The sequence below is a fragment of the Hyaena hyaena genome, unplaced genomic scaffold (genome assembly GCF_003009895.1).
Source record: "Hyaena hyaena isolate Hyena2069 unplaced genomic scaffold, ASM300989v1 scaffold_149, whole genome shotgun sequence".
NCBI classification, from domain to species: domain Eukaryota; kingdom Metazoa; phylum Chordata; class Mammalia; order Carnivora; family Hyaenidae; genus Hyaena; species Hyaena hyaena.
The window spans coordinates 891,607-912,797 of record NW_024080781.1 but is presented as its reverse complement, the minus strand read 5'-3'; the positions used below and the strand labels follow the sequence as shown (position 1 = coordinate 912,797).

Below are 21,191 nucleotides of genomic sequence, written 5' to 3'. Positions count from 1 at the left end.
CCTTCCTTCCTTCCTTCCTTCCTTCCTCCCTCCCTCTCCAGAAAACCGTTTCTTAGCTCTGGCCAATTTCAGTCACAGTTGTAGATTTATTGTGTGTATGTGTTGGCATTATTGGAAATACAGCAGCTCATAGGAGCATTTATAACCAGTAAATTAAAACTAGATTTGAATAAGTGGTCGATTTGCATTCATTGAGTTTGTGCGCAGAACTATGTATTTTATCCCATATCAGTTATGTCAGGGCTCCCTGTAAACCAGGGAAGAAGTCAACATGAGTGCTTCAGGAGACTTTATAAACTGCCCTGAGTTTCAGGCAGGCACTATTTTAGGCACCAGGGACAAAAAATAATGGGACATGTTTGCTCTCCTGAAAGTGTTTGCAGACAAGCAGATCCTTTTGTTAAAATCTGTTTTTCCTTCCCATTTCAGTATGAATGCATGAATCTTGGCATTCATAATGAATACTTGGAGTCCTTCCTCCTTTTCATACCCCATATTCAATCTCACATTAAATCCTATAGGCTTTACCTTTAGAAAATATATTGTATATTGCTCCTTGCCTTCTCTGCCACTGTCATTACCTCTACTGTCACCTCTTGCCTGTATTGGTGCAGTTAGTCGCGGGCTCTCATCTCCCTGAAGTTCATTTTCCATCCAGCAGACAGAGGGCACTCTTGAAAATTTAGTTCTCTAATTTTCATTGGGTTCCGTCTCCCTTAGAATCCAACCCTTATCCAAGGTTGATAAGGTCTTGTGGGATTAGATGCCTCTTCCCCATCTCTGAATTCATTTCCTGCTCTGTGCTCTTCCTCTTGTTATAATCCGTACCCTCTGGTCTCCTTGCTCTTCCTTGAACATGCCAGGCATCTTTCCGTTGTGGGGCCTCTACACTGGATGTTCCTGTCATTTGCAACACTGTAGAAAAGTTACATGCGTTAAGTTATTGAAGTGTCTGGTCAAATGTCACATCAGAGAAGATGTTGCTGATGATCCTGTCTATAGAAGCACACCTCGCCATTCTCCATTTTCTTACTGTGTATACACTATTTCCTGAATTTGTGGGACAATCAAAATTTACTCTTAGCCTTTCTATCTTTTTTTTCTTTTTCAAGGACTGTGGCAGGAGGAATAATACTAGTTTATGCTGAAAACCTGTGGAAGCCCTTCAAATCAGTAGTCATTAGAAAAGGTTGCTGGCTTTTTTTTTTTAATGAGTGGTGGTGATAGTTCTACATACTGCCATTTATTTTTGCACAAAATAATTCACAGAGGAAAAAAAGCCATCCACGCACATGCATCAAAACAGTTGGTCTTACCATAATATTAAATACTTGAGTTTTAAAAGGCAGTAACTTTTATTAAGTATTAAATACATCATGTAACACACAATGCTTACATAGTAGTGCCAGCAGAAAGGACTATGGATTTAAAATGTTTTTATCTTTTCATCTTGTAAAGTACTATGCCATCGGCCAAATTTCTCAAAGAATGTATAGCCTCTTTGAATTAGCTTCAAAATTCTATCCTGGAAATAGTGTTATAGAAGAATGGAGAAAGGTGAAATAAACGAGTGTTTGACCTAAAATAGATACTGAACATATGCACATGGAAAAAGATGTCTGCATTTGGTGTTAAGTTTAGAGTTGTGTTTATGTTACTCTCTGTAAGTGTCCACAATTGCTTGTCCATCAGTGTGCGTTCTAGGTGTAGCTCAAAAGGTATTACATATATCAGAGACCGCAAATTTATTTACTTATTAAAAGAATATCCTGTAGAAATAATAGCAATTTAGTTTAGAAATAACACTCAACTCCATTGTATATTAGGTTCATTTGCCCTTAATTTTTTTTTGTTTTTTGTTTTTTTCATTTTATTTTATTTTATTTTATTTTTACAAATAGTTTATTGCTAAGTTGGTTTCCATATAACACCCAGTGCTCATCCCCAAAAGTGCTGCCCTCCATGCGCATCTTCCCTCTCCCCCACCCCACACCCATCAGTCCTCAGCATTTGTTCTCAGCATTCAAGAATCTCTCATGGTTTGCCTCTCTTCCTCTCCCCCACTATTTACCCCCTTCTTCTCCCCCGTGGTCATCCGTTAAGTTCCTCCTAATCCTCCCATACATGCAAACATATGGTATTTGTCCTTCTCTGCCTGACTTATTTCGCTCAGCATAACACCCTCAAGGTCCATCCATGTTGCTACACATGGCCAGATTTCATTCTTTCTCATTGCCATGTAGTATTCCAACCAACAGAATGGAAAAAGATGGTTGCAAATGACATATCAGATAAAGGGCTAGTATCCAAAATCTATAAGGAACTCACTAAACTCCACATCCGAAAAACAAATAATCCAGTGAAGAAATGGGCAGAAGACATGAACAGACACTTCTCCAAAGAGGACATCCAGATGGCCAACAGACACATGAAACGATGCTCAGCATCCCTCCTCATCAGGGAAATACAAATCAAAACCACACTGAGATACCACCTCATGCCAGTCAGAGTGGCTAAAATGAACAAATCAGGAGACTATAGATGCTGGCAAGGATGTGGAGAAACGGGCGCCCTCCTACACTGTTGGTGGGAATGTAAACTGGTGCAGCCCTTCTGGAAAACCATGTGGAGGTTCCTCAAAAGGTTAACAACAGAACTCCCCTATGACCCAGCAATAGCACTGCTAGGAATTTACCCAAGGGATATAGGAGTACTGATGCATAGGGGCACATGGACCCCAATGTTCATAACAATACTCTCAACAATAGTCATTTACCCTTAATTTATAGGTCTATTCTCATCCATTCTGCGAGAACAAGTGAATGTAAAGCATGATGGACCAAAATGGATAGTCCTGGATGGAGATATTGATCCCATGTGGATTGAGTCACTAAACACTGTCATGGATGATAACAAGGTGAGTAATATCTCCGTGCTAAACCTTGAACATCACATCTGGAGTGTAGTAAGAGTTCTGTTCATTTGTTGATTTAAGTACTAGTTTTTAATCATTAAACCTGATAGTCTTTATGAATTGTTCTTTACTATTTTGATAAGTGGCACTTTCCTGATAATTCTCTTAATTTCACTGTTAAAAAAATTGAAGGGGATGCATTTTTGATGCTGTACAAATATAAGCACCTTTATTTTTTTTAACTTTTAAAAAATGTTTACTTCTTTTTGAGAGAGAGAGAGGGAGCGTGCAATCAGGAGAGTGGTAGAGAGAGGGGAACCGAGGATCTAAAGTGAGCTATAAGCTAACAGCAGACAGCCCAATGCGGGACTCAAACTCACAAACGGGAAGATCCTGACTCAAGCTGAAGTCGCATGTTTAACACACTGAGCCACCCACACATCCCAAATTTAACCACCTTTAAAGAGAGTTAGATATATATCTAAGAACTTAGTTCATACATACCTTACTGTTTTCTAAGAGCCAGGCATAAATTATTACATCTTATCTTTGATTAAGTGTGGAATACTTGGATGATAAAAGGATGAGTCTGTGCCCTATGTGAATTGGTGAAATGTAGCCATTGAAATTAAGTAGTTCCTATGGCTACAGAATGAGTATAAATGGATTTCTAAGCATTTTGCCCTGGCTATCCCAGCATTCCCAGCAAAGACAAACGGTGACGGTCAAGGTCCATGAGACCCCACTTAAAGCGACACAAGGTCTATGGTTAGGATCAGGACAAAGAAATAGATAATCATCGTTGCTACAGAACAGAATTACTCCTCTCCTTAAATTAGCGGTAATTACTGTTTTCTACTTTAAGACATTGTTCATCATAAATTGTAGGTCTGAGATCTTTATACTTGCATGAGTTTTCATAGGGCATTTGATAATTGTGGAATTACAGATTGTAAAGAAAGTTTGTTTTTTTGTGTTCAGGCCTTTTCATGTAAATCAACTCTTAGAACAAATGTCTTCTATTCAATAGTAATCACCACAGTTATTTAAAGGTGGACCCTAATGGGTCCGAGTTGGTGAGTTTGTTCCTCAAGGGTCAGTGAGCTCCCCTCCGGGATTAAGTGAGATCTTTATTCAGACTGCACTTCTGACTCGGAAGAATGAACTCACTGGTTTTGGTACTTGTACTGGGGATGGTGGCATGGGGGAACTACTTTGTGTTGTTAGAGTAAATTAGCACAATTGCTTTGCCCCTAACAACTGAGGGTCTCTTTTATGCTTTGCTGCTCTGTCCAGGTGCTGACCTTGGCCAGCAATGAGCGCATAGCCCTTACTCCCTCCATGAGGCTGCTCTTCGAGATTCATCACCTAAGGACTGCAACCCCGGCTACTGTTTCCAGAGCTGGGATTCTATACGTGAACCCACAAGATCTGGGCTGGAATCCGTGAGTACTGCTTTTTAAAATGAATGAATGAATGAACGAACGAACGAACGAATAACAAATATTAAAATACACCTAATAGAACATTTACTAGCATTAACCATTTTGAAGTGCACAGTTTAGTGGCATTAAACACATTTATGTTTTTGGGCAACCACCACCACCACCATCCATCTCCATGACTTTTCTCATCTTCCCAAACTGTAGCCCCGAACCCATTACTCAGGAACTTCCCTGTATGCCTTGCCCTCAGTCCCTTTCTCCTTTCCATCTCTGTGAATATGAATATACTAGACACCTCTTAAAAATGGAATTATACAGCAATTGTCTTTTTGTGATGGGCTAATTTCAGTTAGCATAATGCCTTCAAAGTTCATCCATCTTATAGCATGCTCCTTCCTTTTTAAGGCTGAGTGGTGTTCCGTTGTATGTAGATAGACATTTTGCTTATCCCTCTTTCTGTGGATAGACACTGGGCTGCTTCTACCCTTTGATTGTTGAAAATAATTTTTGTGAGTATGACAGGTAGACCTTTGAGTCCCTGCTGCCAATTACTTTGGATATATTCCCACAGGTGGAATTTCCAGTTCATATGGTAATTCTATTTTTAATTTTTAAAAATTTTTAATGTTTATTTATTTATTTTTTGATACAGAGAGCAAGCCAGGGAGGGACAGAGAGAGAGAGAGAGAAAGAGAGAGAGAGAGAAATACCAAGATGCAGAGCTCAGACCCACAAACTACAAGATCATGACCTGAACTAAAACCAAGAGTCAGACACTTAACTGACTGAGCCACCTAGGTTGCCCTAGTTTTAATTTTTAACGGGACCACTATACTGTTTTCCATCGTAGCTGCACCATTTTACATTCCAACAGTGTACAAGCATTGTAATTTCTGCGTTTTCTTACCAACACGTATAATTTTCTCTTTTTTATGACAACCATCCTAATGGGTGTGAAATGGTGTCTCACTCTGGTTTTAATTTACATTTCCCTAATGATTAGTCATATTGAGCATCTTTTCATGTGCTTATTGGCCATTTGCATATTTTCTCTGGAAAATGCTTATTTTAGTCTTCTGCTTATTTTTTTTAAATGTAGTTTGCTTTTGTTTTTATTGTTTTGAATATTTCTTTTTTCAGTCTTAACTATAAAAACTAAAATTTTGTCTGCTCAGTTGATGAAAGTATTAGCAAATAAATTTAAAGCTAATTAAGTAGGCTAATTTAAAGATACTGAAAGGGGCGTGTGGGTGGCTCAGTCAGCTGAGCATCTGACTTTGGATACTATCATGATCTCAGTACTCCTGAGTTCAAGCCTCATGTTGGGCTCTGTGCTGACAGTGTGGAGTCTGCTTTGGGTCTTCTGCCCCCACTCTCTCTGCCTCTCCCCTGCTCACTCTCTCTCTCAAAAATAAACACACATTTTTTAAAAATTTAAAAAAGTTGTTTTAAATAAAAATTTAAAAACTGAAATTAGCACCTGTATGGATTATTATTTTTAATTGGACATTACCCTGTTGACACCTCGTTACCTGTTAAGAATTCAGTATTTGTTAAATAAGTGAATAAGTAATAATAACAGTTCCTATGAAGACCTAAGATATAAATATATCATTTTACATAAATATATTAATATGTAAATGTGAGTTCATACTCACATGTCATATCCATATGATGTTCCGTTGTATGTAGATAGACATTTTGCTTACCCATCCTTCTGTTGATAGACACTTGGGCTGCTTCTACCATTTGATTGTTGAAAGTAATTTTTGTGAGCATGAGGATACAGATAGACCTTTGATAAAGAACAGATTAACTGCGTCCACTTGCTACTCTTCAAATGCCTACACTTGGCAGAATTCATCCCGTACGTGCCCCCTCCATGAGGTGCGGACGGCGTCTGACCTGCTCACCTGTGCACTTGCTTGAGCACGCTGTGCTGCTGCTGACAGAGTCTTCTCTTCACCTCTCCCCCAACCCCGGTCCCCAGAGGCTGTCCTCTATGGGCTACCTCAATGGGCTCCTTGCCCTTTGGCTCCTGATTAGTTTAGCCCATGAGAGGCCCTGGCAGAAAATGAGAGGGAGAGAGGAGAGTGAGGTCAGGCTATTTCTTTCCCCGGCTCCTTCCCTGCAGTGTCGCATCAGAATGACTGTGTCCCTCAACTGCAGGTCACACCCCCTCTAAAAATCTCTCTATGATTTGTCCTTTCCACCTTCTGGTAGTCCTTCATGCCCTCGTCCCTGCAGTCACAGGTGCTCTAACTGCTCCTCTGTTACTACCCATGGCACAAAACTTTCCCCTCCAGTTTCCCGGCTCCCTGCCCATACCTTGGTCAGTCCTGCTGGCCATCCTTGCCTGTGAATCCTGATGTGACGATGATGATGACATCTGTTCCCTGCCATGTGCTTGACGGATGCACTTCTCCAGGCTGCCTTTTCTGGGTACTGATTTGTTCACCGAAGTTCTCAGCCCTTGGTTCGACATCAAAGTAGAACCATACTCAGGCTTTTGTGTCCAACAGTGTTTTATTGGATTTGTCTGGGGAAAGGAGTGATTTTTAAGTGCCTAAAATGGAGAGTTCTTGAGCTAATAGATCCTTTACCCAGGTAGGATTCAGACTGTATCCTAGGATGCTTTTGTGGGTTTTGGGGGCTGGCTCACAGAGAATCTGTTACCCCTTGACTCCCCCATACAGATTGCAGAGCCATTCCTCACACCCCATTTCCTTCAGGAGACCCCCTCACCCCTCTGGATGTGGTCTGATTTCAATCATGCACCTCACGATTCCAAAGGTTTGTGTAATTCTGACTTACAACATTGCATAGAGATTTGTGCTAATAAAAGCTGTCTAAAGCTCTGTTTCAAGAAAGACTTTTATCTAGTAAGTCAAAGAGTCTTACTTGATTAAAAATGACACCCAATTTACATTTCTAAGAAAGTTAAATAAATCTATCTTCACCATTAGATTTTATTTTTATGGAGGTTTGTTTTTGTTTTATCCATGATCAATGGACAAATTTTAATTTTCATATGTGTGACTACAGGGCCATTATCCAGAATGATAGGAATCTTCTCTAAAGGATATTTTTACATTTTTACCTCCTACCCCCCAGAGACTTTAAAGTAACTATAAAACAATGGGCTTTTCAGATTGAGGGATGTACTTTTATACCATATTTATTGGATACATTACTTCCTTTAATGTAATAATAATAATGATATAATAGCTTTGCATGTATTGACTCATTAAATCCTTAATTACCTTATGAAATAGAGTTATTAACCCAATTTTCCAAACCAAGATCTTAGATCTCCATTTCCCCCCAACTTTTAATTTGAAAGTATTCAAAAGTATAGAAAATTTGAAATGGTGTTAGTACATTTACACTTTTCTTTCTCACGGTTATCAGTTACCATTTCACTATATTTACTTCATCTCTGGATGTACGCACACTCTATGTCATGGGCATAGATATACATATATTTTTTTTACTTAGGTTTAGTTTTGCTAAATTACCTGAAAGTAAGTTGGAGACATTACGCCCCTTCACCACTGAGTACTTGATTATTCCCTAAGAACTAGGATATTCTCCTACATGAACACAGTACAATTAACATACTTAAGAAATTTAACCTTGATATGGTATTATCTAATAAAGGGTAATTTTACTTTTTAAAAATTCTTCTTAATGTTGGAGAGTGTGAGTGGGGAAGGAGTGGAGAGAGAGGGAGACAGAGGATCTGAAACAGGGTCTGTGCTGACAGCAGGGAGCCTGATGTGGAACTTGAACTCACGAACGACAAGATCATGACTTGAACTGAAGTCAGATTGAGCCCCCTAGGGTCCCCATAAAGAGAAATTTTTCACATTTTCTCAGTTAATCAAGAAATTCCTCCTATAGGTTTTTTCTTTTTAATCTAGAATCAAAACAAGGATCATGCATTGCATTTACTTGTCTGTATTTTCTCCTTTAATGTAGAATATCCCTCCCCCCCCCTTTTCTTTTATGATACTTAAAGTTTTGAGGGAAACAAGCCAGATGCCTAGAAGAGTGACCCATTGGTTGTTGCAAAGTGGTGACTTCCTAAATCATTCATTCTATTTATATACATGAAGTGACATTTTCCTTGAAAGAATTCTTCCTCTTCTTTCCTCCTAAATTCCTCCCTCCCACCCCTCTCTCCCTTCCTTTTTTTTTTTTTTTTCCTCACTTTCTTTCTCTCTCTCTCCCTCTTTGTTTCTTCATGGGTATCATTTTCTGTTCATGGGTTCTTCTAGTTCAGTGGGTTATAATTCATTACCATCATTATCTTGGCTAGATGTGCTCTTTGTCTCAAATTTGCCAACAAGAATCCCTTCCAGCTAGCCCGTAACGTGTTCTTTTTCACCTGCCCTTCTAAGTCTTTGAGTGCCTGGCTTTCTGGCTAACCAATATGCTTCCGACTCATTTCATTCTTCCTTTACCCTTGCTGGATTCAGTCATTTCTCCAAGGAGCCAGAGGAAACTACTGTTTGTGTAAGGAATGGTTTTTAGAATCCAGTATAGTGATGTTCGGTATATTCACTTCTAATAGCTGATTGCTCCTAGGCGCTTTCAATGAGCAGAATTAGGAAATATATTTCTTTAATTCTTATTATGGGAAATGCTAAGTTACTGTGGATAGAAGAGATGATAAAATATTTTGTTTATAATACCTTTCTGGGACTCCATTTAAGAACTAAAGGTAGGGGCACCTGAGTGGCTCAGTCGGTTGGGCATCTGACGTCGGCTCAGGTCATGATCTCATGGTTTGTAGGTTTGAGCCCCATGTGAGACTCTGTGCTGACAGCTAGCTCAGAGCCTGGAGCCTTTATCAGATTCTGTGTCTCCCTCTCTCTATGCCCCTTTCCTGCTCATGCTCGCTCACGCCCGCTCTCTCTCTCTCTCTCTCAAAAATAAATAAACATAAAAAATTAAAAAAAAAAAGAACTAAAGGTAGTGCCATTATCAGGTAGCCTTCTTAGATAGTTTATTTTTAAATTCACTGAACCATTCTAAAAAATAATTTTATATGCACACTTAATAGATATGGAACATATCATGTCAGACAGTGAGCATCCTTAAAATCATAATACTATGTGACTGGCTATAGAAATCAAATACTATTTTACTTTACTTCCAAGTTCTAAGTCTATTAGACAAATACTGGACAGTTCATATATGCTTGTTGAGATCTTGAGAACTTGAGATAGAATAGGAAATGGAAGAAAATTTCAAAAAATGATCAGCAAGACTGTTTTTTTTTTCCAGTTAGAAAGGGATTAAATCCATAGAAAAGGAAAATCAAACAATGAATTACTTAAATTTATTCATTATGGTTGTCGCTTAACTTAAAATTATTTAAAGCAAACATAATTGAAAATGACTTCTACCAAACTCTGTATTACTCAAGTTATAGACAATGATAGGAAAAGGTGGGAATATCTCTGGAATCTGGTCTGATTCCAAGAGATTACTGGAGGGTAAGTTTTGGGAGCCATATCATTAGATCACACTTAATCCTTTATTACTTTCATTTCTAATGGTCTTTTGACTTTGTCTCTCTGATCCTCTCACTTGGATTGGCTGAGCTCCTGTTCTTCCACCCCTGAAATCCCATCCTCCATCTTTGCTTACTCTATGTATCTGTGAACATATCAATGTGGAAATCATTGACAGGCACTGCCAGTTAGCACATCCTGACTTCTGCCTTTTTTCCAGGCCATAGTGAATGGTAGAGCAACCTACAGCTTCCTGATGGGCAGGATGTTTCAGAGAGAGCTCCTAGGAGTGCCATCTCTCCTACATGACACTATTCCAATCCCAGACTAATGAGTAATAAATTAAAAAGTTTTTAGAAGCCAGAAAACTTGAGCTACCTAGGTGGTTCCCAAATAAGACAGTTTTAGACTCGATGTGATATATGAGTGGCACTTCTGGAGAAGGGAAGGGCAGCACAATTGATGATATGGAACACATTTGCAAATGCACATGACCTAAAGATCCTCTTTGGGACCTGGATATTGACATGCACATGAGGCATTAAGGCATCACAGTGTGGTTTCTTCCCAAGGCAGGGCACCAATGATCTCTTATGTAGGTAAGAAATAAACATGTTATTAAAAAAATTTTTTTTAATGTTTATTTCTGAGAGAGAGAGAGCAGGAGAGGGTCAGAGAGAGGAGACACAGAATTGAAAGATCCAAAGACAAGCTCCAGGCTCTTAGCTAGCTGTCAGTACAGAGCCTGATGTGGGGCTCCAACCCATGAACTGTGAGATCATGACCTGAGCCGAAGTTGGACACTTAACTAACTGAGCCACCCAGTTGCCCCAAACCTGTTTTTTAGTATGTCATTTTCAATTGTATGTCATATAATAGCAGTAAGCCATTGGTCATATTCAAATGTGTAGCATCTTTTAAAAACCATAAGGAACTTTTTTATTAAATAAGGTGGAAAGAATTGCCAAAAAGATCTGTATTCTCAGTTTTTGCCATTGCTGAAGATAATAGTGTCTGCTTCTAAATTCACTATCTTTCAGTGTTTATTTTTATTTATTTAATTTTTTAAAAAGACCTCTGGGGCGCCTGGGTGGCTTAGTCGGTTAAGCGTCCGACTTTCTCTTAGGTCATGATCTCGCGGTTCGTGGATTCGAGCCCAGCATCGGGCTCTGTGCTGACAGCCAGCTCAGAGCCTGGAGCGTATTTCAGAGTCTCTGTCTCCCTCTCTCTCTGACCCTCCCCTGCTCATGCTGTCTCTCTCTCTCCTAGATATAAAAAATTAAAAAAATAAAAAAATAAAAAGACCTCTAAGTATCAGATTGTCAGTTTAAATGTTTGTTTATTTATTTTGAGAGAGAGAGAGCGAGAGAGAGTAGGGCAGGTGCAGAGAGAGGGAGAGCCAGAGAATCCCAAGCAGGCTTCACCTTGTCAGCACAGAGCCCGACACAGGGCTCAATCCCATGAACTGTGAGATTGTGACCTGAGCCAAAGTCATGAGTTGGACACTCAACCTACTGAGCCACCCAGGTGCCCCTCAGTGTCTATTTTTATTCCAAACTATGAAAGTGTATCAATAATTTATACACGAAATTTTAAACTGCTCATATTTGACATAGACTTTTTTACTCCCTATGTTCTATGGGGTGGTTGACTCCTAGCACTCCTAGGTGATTTGGGCCCTTTTTATGGGGTGTACAAGATCAGCTCTCACCAGGTCTCCTAGCATGGTTGAACTCATGTCCTTCTTTGTGAAGGTAATTGGTACAAGGGCAACATTTGCTTGTGGGCCTGATAGGTTTTCTCTCTGAGACTTTGGCTTCTGCCAGCATGGGTCCATGAAGTAGTTCTTTCCTGCCCCCTAGTGCAAAGTCATTTCCCCCTTCTCTGGCTCCTTTGAGGCTTCAGCTCCTTTTATTCCTTCATAGAGTTCTGCTCCCCCTGAGACCAGAGACCCAGGGGGTAGAGGTCAAATTTGTTTTACTCATCAGAGCACTGACTGCCACCTTTTGTGCTCTGTTGGACTGTACTGCCTTCAGGAGATGTACAGATAGGCGGAGCCGGGATCTCAACACAGTTCTCTGAATTCAACCAACCAACTCTGTGCTGGGTAAGATCCATTGAGAATTTGTTCTGTGTCAGACAGTAATCTTAATACTTTATCCATAAGAGGGGGTCCTGGGTAGCTCAGTTGGTTAGGTGTCCAACCCTTGGTTTTGGCTCAGGTCATGATCTCACGGTTCGTGGGTTTGAGCCCCACGTCAGGCTCCGTGCTGACAGTGCAGTGCCTGCTTGGGATTCTCTCTCTCTGCCCCTCCCCTATATGTGTTTGTTCTTTCTCAAATAATGACTTTATACATGAGAAATTCTTGAATCTCCGAACAATTCTAGGAAGTCTGTAGTGTCATCTCCTTAGATGAGAAACTTGAAGCACAGAGAGGTTAAGTTACTCATTCAAGGTAACAGCTGAAAAATGGCAGACCTGGGATGCAGATCCAGGCAGTCTGACTTCAGAGCTCTGTCTTGCCGAGTAGTCCCCTTGCCACTCCCACTGCCTCAGTAAGCTCTGGACGCTAAGGTTCTGTTTCTGGAAGCCTCTGTGCAGTTAAACAAGTAGCTGAGAGGTAGATGCAGTCTTTGGGCCTTCACTTCCAGGAATAACTTTTGTTTTCCATTGTTCCTTGGTGCCCACTGTCTCCACCAACCAGAGATGCTCTCTCAAGTTACCGTCATGCAACTGGACTTGAACTGAAGACAGTTTCTCTTAGATGTGAAAAAGTCTTGGCAGTAGATATTTTATAAATCTCACTTTTTTAAACGTGATTAAATAGTCCATAGAACCCAATCATGGCACTTTGTAAAAATCAAAGGGAGCCTTTTGTAAGATCATTATCTTACCTTAATTTCTTCTCATACTAAAAATGTGAAATCTGATTTGCTTGTAGCAAGGTATAGCTGTAATTGTATAGCTTCTCTGCTGGCAGCTAAATGTATTTATTATCCCTGCCTCCTGTTAGATGGGACCCTTTCAAGCCATTATTTTTCATTTCACATCACACACTTTCCCCCCAGAAACTCCTGTAGGAGCTATGAGGCTGTGTTTCATTTTATTGATAAGCGTGATTTTATGAATATGTTGGGGATATTAACGTATCAAAATTGATAACATTCTCTAAGCTTTAGATTAATACACATGTACCCAAGCATGAGATACCATTTCAGAGCCACTTATTGGAAACACATTATCTGCTTATCGGGTTAGAGTTACATCCAGTCCAGTGGAAAAGGAGCGACTTTGAAATAGCCTCTGTGGAATTTTCACCTTTTTATTTGTAACTGATTTGTCATCACTAAATAATTGATGCCAAGATTAATCAAGAAAAATCCCAAGCTGTTTTCATAAATAAGGCCTACCCTATGAAATAGTTTCAGTCCTTTAGGAAATGACACACTGTACCTCCTTATAAATGCTCAGTAATGGCCTACTTATACTCTATTATGTTTGGCTTCTAAGTGCTATTAGGAGTTTCTTTTACATTCTTTTCATTAAGGTAAATGGCCATTAAAACAACTTTTTAAGGGGTCATTTAAAAATATTTGCAGTTTGAGAAATAGAATGAACTCACTAAACATGTCCCTGAAGTGTGGCACCAAGCTGTGTTGAGGGGGGGAAGCTTTTGAGTTGGTGAAATTCTGCTTTTCAAGCCTAGTGTTCAGTAAAAGCTTTTCTGTGTTCTTTTTCAGGTATGTGGCCAGTTGGATAGACAGAAGGCGGCATCAATCAGAAAAGGCCAATTTAACTATTCTTTTTGATAAATATGTCCCTGCATGCTTGGATAAGCTGAGAACAAGCTTTAAAACCATCACTTCAATTCCAGAGAACAGCCTGGTGCAGGTTTGACTTTGGTTACCCCATTACATTCCAGTCCTGATGCGGTAGTGGGGCTTGATCAAGGCAGCTCAGCTTTCGCTTGACAAAGAAGATGGAAGGATTTCGGGGGTTGTCAGGTTGATGGAACTCTATTCTCCTAGCTCCGTCCGTGTTCCCGAGTGCTTCTTACAAATCTCTGTGACACACCTATTCCACATCATTATCACCTGGGGTTATAGTTGTTTTTTCATGAGATTGTCGTCGAGAAGGCAGAAGCCCCCTTGTCTGTCCCCAGAAATTGACATAGTTCCTCACACATAGCAGGGGCCAAATGTGTGTTTAATCATTGTGTTCCTCCAAGTATTACTGGAATACAAAAAGAAGAACACAGTAGTAACAGTCATATTTCTTTTTTGTCTTCTAAGTCAGTGGCCCAGAGAAGGTGCCCAGTATTTTTTTGACTATAGTAAATCCAGCCACTAAAGATGTTGGCCAGGGAGTAAGAGAAAGCTACTGAGCTCAAGCTCCCACAGCCCTCCTAGGCTGTCCTCTCTTTCTGTTCTCCCCCTCCCCCAAATACTCACAGAGTCAGGTCATTCTCTGTGGAGAGTTTATCATATTCCAGGAACAGATCTGCTCTGAACCTCATTTTGAGACAGCTGGTAAGACCGAAGGGTGTGTATGATAAGTTGTCATGGAAGCAAATGAAAATAATTCACAGCACACAGAAATGAAGGTTGTGATCTTAATCTCAGCATGAAGAAAAACAATCCCCGGCCTTAACAAGTATAAAACTTCACAAAAGGTTTACAATTAGAAATCTTTTTTTTTTTTTTCCACTAGGAGCAAAATTGGTTTTGGAGTACTTTGTTACCATTAAGTTTCTATGTTACCAGATTTGTTTGAAGCTAAATGAGAAATAGTCACAAGCATAATAAGAAGAAAAAGTTCATGTTTTTGGATAATTCACACACCAATTAAGTAAACGATAGTCTTCAACAGTAATTATCTGAGGTATAATTTATTTCTGAAAGCAGGTCTGAATTTATTCATAATGAATTAATTATGTGGTTAGCCTAATTAGACTTCCTCTGGTGTACTACTTGCAAAAGCAGGATTGTGTTCTTTCTCAAGTTGACTTATGTATTTGTGTGACTCTCTGTAGTGTGAATTTTTTCATTCAAGAGTAGTGTGAAAATAGGTCAGTAGGAATTAATATGACTTTCCTTCTCATTTCCTCCTTTTGTATTACTCCAAAATGGCATTATATCCTGAGCTCCTGCTCAGCTCTTGTTTTATACACTAGTCTCTTTTCTGTGATTACTCGGAAGGACAAAATTTGAGACAGAAAAGAGTACAAAAGGGAATGTCTTCAAATGACTACCTTAAGAAATTCACGTAGTACATTTTCCAGTGTATGAAATGTATTGACTTTAGTTTTGGTTAGCCATATTAGCTCTCTCACAATTTGCACTGAAGTCCGATTTTGCTAATTCCTGACACAGAGCTCAAAGTGTTTTTCAGCTACTGTTTTTGGGAGAAAGTAGAAAAGTTGTCAGTTATTAGAATGTTCAGATCAATGGATGACGTCACATGGAAGTCACTTAGTCTTTTTTTGTTTTGATTTTAATTGTTCCTTAAACCATTGTGGCCTTACTCAGAAATAGCAAAACCTCACAGTTTTGCATTAATTTTTCTTCATATCACACTGGTAATTTTTCTGATAGATTATTTCAAATTGGCAAATATGGAACCATATAACCTGGTAGAAATCAAGAGTAGACTAAAAAATATAACAGGTGCTCAACTTGTCAAATTAAAAACCTTTCCAAACTATTTCCAGGACCTTTTTCCCTGTTAGTTTGATTTTCCCCAGCTTTCATGGGTGGGAAAGAAAACACACACACAGTCCTGACTTGTTTTGTTACAGCTTGTATTGCTGTCTATATGATAGTGATAAAATCTGTTGCTGCCTTCAGAAACCACGGGAAGGGGACCATGAGCTATGAGAGTCCATGATAATGCTACTGAGTGACAACTGTTTTTGAGAACTAGCTCAAAAACATGGTCACTATTAATGATTGCTACATGTGGGAAAGTCCTTTGCGGGTAGCCATGTTCCCTTCATTACTGACCTGATTGTCCTGAACACCGGGTATGTTTCTGACCAACATATCGCACCACGGTCTCACAAGTTCCCGAGTAGCATTTCTTCGAAGGTTAAATTTAGTCTGGTGTCCAAAAACAAAAGATAAAAAGGTGAAGGCTGCCAGTCTGACTTTCTAAGTTTGTCCAACTGCCAAAGCACTCAGGGAAAGTGGGTTACTTAAATGTCCAATAGAGAAATGAATAAACAAACGCCTTTCTGTCAAGTGGAATCTTAGGTACTCATTCCCACTGATACTGTAGGGCAGCTCTTACTGGTGAGGTAAGATATCCTTAGTTTGTTTTTAGGTGAGAAATGAACTATAGAATACTAGGTGTACTATGACTCCCTGTTTATAAAAAAAGAGAGCTTAGATATATTCTCCATTGTGTTTTTTTTGTTTATATGTATTTGTGTTCATTACAATGATGATGAATTGGTAAGACCATCATTTTCAAAATGGTTTCTTATTTAGAAGGTCAGTTTTGTTAAAAGTGGTGAAGGTTTTCCATGATTGGCTTAGAAATCTGAGTCAGTAATTTCTGTTTCTCTCAATGTAGCAAATCACAGATTGGGGACAATTATACAATCTCTTAAGGAGCAAGCGGATTTGTGAATAGGTCCTGTGATCTTACTCTGCTATTAAGGATTTGTTGCCTTAAGTGAATAGCTTTTTATTGTTCATTAGACTATTTGTATCCTTCTGGAATGTTTGCTGACTCCTGACAATGTACCTTCTGACAGCCCAAAAGAGGTTTATGAAGTCTTCTTTGTCTTCGCTTGTGTCTGGGCGTTCGGGGGCACTCTACTTCAAGATCAGGTATGCTTAGCAATTGTTTATAGAGATAGTTTAAGGAATCAGTTTTACTTGGGGGGGGGAATGCAATTTGTGATTCCTATGTTTTATATTTTTATAACATTATCATAAATCTCTGCGGGTTGCCTTGATGTCTCCTAAGCCTGTGTGTTGTTCAAGCATGTTCGTCCAAGCTGGTAGCGCTAACCTTGGCTGACGATGCCACACCCCTAGCCTTCCCCCAGATCTCTCTTCCGAGCTCATGGTCCAGGGTTTCCACCTGCCTCTGGAGCAGTGCCAGCATTGTGCTCTTGAAGGGGCCACTCACACTAGCCCTGCCAGAGACAGAGCTCTTCCTCTGCCCCACCCCCAAATTTGCTCTTCGTCTTTACCCTTTCGTATCCTTGAGGATACTCACATTCCTTCCAGTTGCTGTAGTGAAAAAACTGGTAGACCTCATTCTTCTTTATTTCTCTATCCAATAGTTATCCTTTCAGTGACAAAACAGCGGTCACATCTGTCCTCTCTTTACCTCATCCCTAGAGCCTTGATTCAGGAATGTATCATCATTAGATCTGGGCTGCCACAGTGCCTTAGCTTGGGCTGCCATAACAAAATACCTTACATGGCATGCCTTAACCAATAGAAATTTAGTTTTAGAAGGCCAAGGTCAGGGTGCCAGCTTGGTCAAGTTCTGTCAAGGACCCTCTTTCTGGCTGATAGGCAGGTGTTCTTTTGCTGTGGCCTCACCTGGCAGAGAGAAAACCAGTAAAACTTTCTGGTGTCTTTTATATAAAGGTATTAATCCTGTCATAAAGGGCCCACCCTCATGACCTCATCTGAACGTAATTACCCCACAAAGGCCCCATCTCCAAATACCATCACATTGCAGGTTAGAGCTTCTACGTAGGAATATGGGGTGGGCAGGCTAGACACATGTGAATCTATAGCACATAATAACCTTAAAATTGGTTTCCCTGTCACTGGTCTCTTATATCTAGTCAGTCTCTTATGTGATGCCCAGGGTAATTATTCTTGAACTAGAGGCACCTCAGGCCAGTTCCTTTCCAAGGGCCTTTCCTTTTGCCTAACGTGAGGCTCCCATGCCTGCACAGCATTTCTAGTGTAGTTCACCGTGGCCTCTGATTTCTTATGGGCAAACACTTGAGATGAGCTTGTTGAAGTGCATGCAAACATGCATATACACATAGGTTAGACTTGCTGAAGTGCAGGATTTTTCAACGTGAAAAGACTGCACATCTGGTCATCACACACCTCTGTATGTAGATTTTTTTGCCATGAAACGTTTCCAGTAATTGTTCAGGCTATCTCCATCATGCCAATAAACCTGGGAAGGGCAAAGTGACTTGATCCAGGTTACGCTGGTAAGAAATGAAAGTGCCAGCATTCACACCCCTGTACATCTCCAAAGTCCACACCGTCCAGGAGACCTCAGGATCTCTCATGGTCAGAAGGGTCCTACAGGTACCCCAGAATCTTTGCATTAGAAATAAATGGCTCATGTCTTCCAGACTCGGCCCCGTGTTTCCAGATGTCAACAGGGAATTTAAATTTGAAGGCATCACAGCCAAGCAGGAACCATATTTCCTTTGGTTTCCTTGTAGGTCCTCCACTACATGGCCGCTAAACTCTGGGCCAGTTTGGCTTCTTGTCACTCGGTTCCTGTGAATCCTACCTATAAATAAACTTGGAATTCACTTGGTCTGCTAGATCTTATTTTGATCTTTCTCAGAAGCCATATTTCCTTCTGTAATCTCCCAAGTGCTTTCTAAAGAATAGCAGCCTGTGTTACTTGAGAGTCAAGAGTTGGCATTGGGTGACTTCACAGGGTTTTTCTCAAGCACCATTTACAGCACAGGTGCATTTCTCCTTCACAGAGGCCACAGGCACAGTTTCTCCTCTCCTCAACCCATCCCCTCCATGCTTTTTTATGTTTCCTGTGCTTTCTAGAAGGTTTTTCCTTCTTTGGATATAAACCAGGTAAAATTGTGTGAGTAGGATGTTGACAGCAGAGATCTTTCTATTCCTGATGACCTGTCTTCCAGCTGATTGTGTTCTGATCTTTCCAGTTTCCAAACATGGTTACCTTCCTGTCAGTCCATCAAGCCAGGCCACCACAACGGTCACCTCACTCTCTCAGACATTCTCTCCCTAAACTAGAGTTGTCGTTGTCGTCGTCGTCGTCTCCTTCTCCTTCTCCTCCTCCTCCTCCTCCTTCGTCGTCGTCGTCGTCGTCGTCGTCGTCATCATCATCATCATCATCTTTTCATTTCCAAAAGGTTCTAACTACAAAGCATTCAGAAGAGGGGCTGTAAATTTGGAAACATGATTGAAATAGACAAAAGACATATTCTTAGGTTAGCCATTTATTCATTAAACAAATCTGAATGCCTACTATATGTCAGAGAATATGCTTAGGCCTTTTAGTAGGCTATTTTACCGAATCTTCAAAAAAATAAAAATAAAACCTATATGTGTTGGTACAACTATCTTCCTCCCCTTTTACAATAAAAGGAGAGAAGTTAGCCTGTGAGGACACACAGTTAAAGTCTGAGCCAGGTTCAGACTGCAACAGACTGATTCAGGCCCTGTGTTCTTAAGCCAGGCCCTTGCAAACAACTTGCAAAATAGGTCTTGGATCAACGCTCCCTGAGCTCCCATAAACTGCTATTTTCACTTCTCACTTGGCTTCTAAGGTAACAACCTCATTGGTCTGCTTTTGTACTTTCCCCATAATCCATTATCCTCTCAGCAGCCGGAGTGATTTTTTTTAATGTAAATTGAATTATATGGTACACTTGAGAGTTTAAAACACTTTAATGGATTCCTTTTGCTTTTAGGACAAAGTGAAAAATTTAATACTATTTCCAAGACCTCTGGATCTGGCCTTGCCTGTATCCCCCTGTTTCTTCCTTTGCCACTCCCTCCCCTACCTCCCACCCTCTTCCACCAGTTGCAGTGACAGCTTCTGGAACACAAGGTCTTTTGTACCTTTGCCTGTGCTGGCCTCTTCCTGCTTCTTGGAATAGTGTGCCTGTTCTAAAAACAAAACAAAACAAAACAAAAAAACAAAAAAAAACCCTCTGTGCCTGTCCTCAAAGATGGCTCACTGAAGATGCAATTAAAATGAATTTACCAGGGCGTCTGGGTGGCTTAGTCGGTGAGTGTCTGACCTCAGCTCAGGTCATGATCTCCTGGTTCCTGGGTTTGAGCCCCGCATCAGGCTCTGTCCTGACATCTCAGAGGCCTGCTTCAGTTTCTGTTTCTCCCTGTCTCTCTGCCCCTCCCCTGCTCATGCTCTGTCTCTCTCTCTCTGAAAAATTGAAAAAATTAAAATTAAAAAAATACAATGTTACTCTCACTTAGAGCAAACTTTACTTACAAGGTGGCTCTTTATTTCTGTGTTTATGGCTTAGTGTCTGTTTCCACCATGCTTCCTCATGTCTCTGCCTCTATCTCCCCATAAGCTCTGTGAGGCAGGAAATTTGTTGGTTTTATTCCCCACAATAGAACAAATGCATTTTAGTTGAGTGAATTAATGACCCAAAGATTTATCACCAAAATGATCTTGCCGCTGTAGCAGCCAGCAAATTTTGATGTAAAGTAGGAGTCATGTGGATTCTGCCTACAGAGAATGGTGCCAAGTAAGTTATACTTTCTGAACTAACTCAATTGAAGACCACCTTGTTTAGGGTGATCAAATACACCATGCCACCAACCTGAAAATCACTTACATGAGCCTAGACTCATTAGCACATGTGTGGTGAATGTAGGAGTGTGAGCTCAGTGTGTTGAGAAGGTGGTGGGCAAGCTCTGCCTGCTTAGGCTGATGACCATTCTCTGCCCTCACCACACTCCCCTGCTCTCCAGCCATCCTGACTCTACTCATGTGTCATCAGCCCAGTACAGAAGGTGGGCCACAATCCGGGGACATAGGACATCAAAGAAAAAAACAGATTTAAGAATTTTACTGGAGAATAATGGGGAGTTAAGGTCTTAGGTTAGGTATGAGTGTGCTGAATGTAGTGGACACTTATACACACTGCTTTTCGATTTCACCAACTCCCTATGCTAGAGTATCATGTGGGTATTGGTGTCTCTGTGCCAGGTAGTTCTGTGGATAGAGGAGTCAGGAGGCTGGCTGGTCCTGTGGATGTTGGCATCCTTAGATGGAGTCTTCTATAGCTATAGAAGGCTTTTATAACCCACTAATACACAGTTGCCATGTCCCCTTCTTTATTTTCCAAACCCTAATCTAGCAGCAAGCAGCTTGTACCTATCATCATATAAAGACAGTCCTTTCTGGAGGAGAGGAGTTTGTTTCTCTAGAGCTTTCAGCTACTAGAGAGGGCAGTGGTGCCCTTCTGGAAAACCAAGAACATGGCTTTCCTCATCCCTCATGGTGGGGGTTCCCAGATGTAGAACATCAAAGATAGAGAGTCTGACTCAGAATTGGACCCACAAATAGATGGCCAACTA

General features: G+C 40.4%; 1 protein-coding gene across 1 annotated transcript in view; it reads left to right on the top strand.

Annotated features, from left to right (window-relative positions):
* The window catches only part of DNAH11 (dynein axonemal heavy chain 11), a 353,093-nt gene that overhangs the window by 164,648 nt on the left and 167,254 nt on the right, over positions 1-21,191 (top strand). The window contains exons 41-44 of the mRNA XM_039238848.1: positions 2,790-2,917; positions 4,211-4,359; positions 13,623-13,773; positions 16,584-16,715. Of these exons, the coding sequence (XP_039094779.1) occupies positions 2,790-2,917; positions 4,211-4,359; positions 13,623-13,773; positions 16,584-16,715 (560 nt within the window). The remainder of the gene's footprint in view (positions 1-2,789; positions 2,918-4,210; positions 4,360-13,622; positions 13,774-16,583; positions 16,716-21,191) is intronic.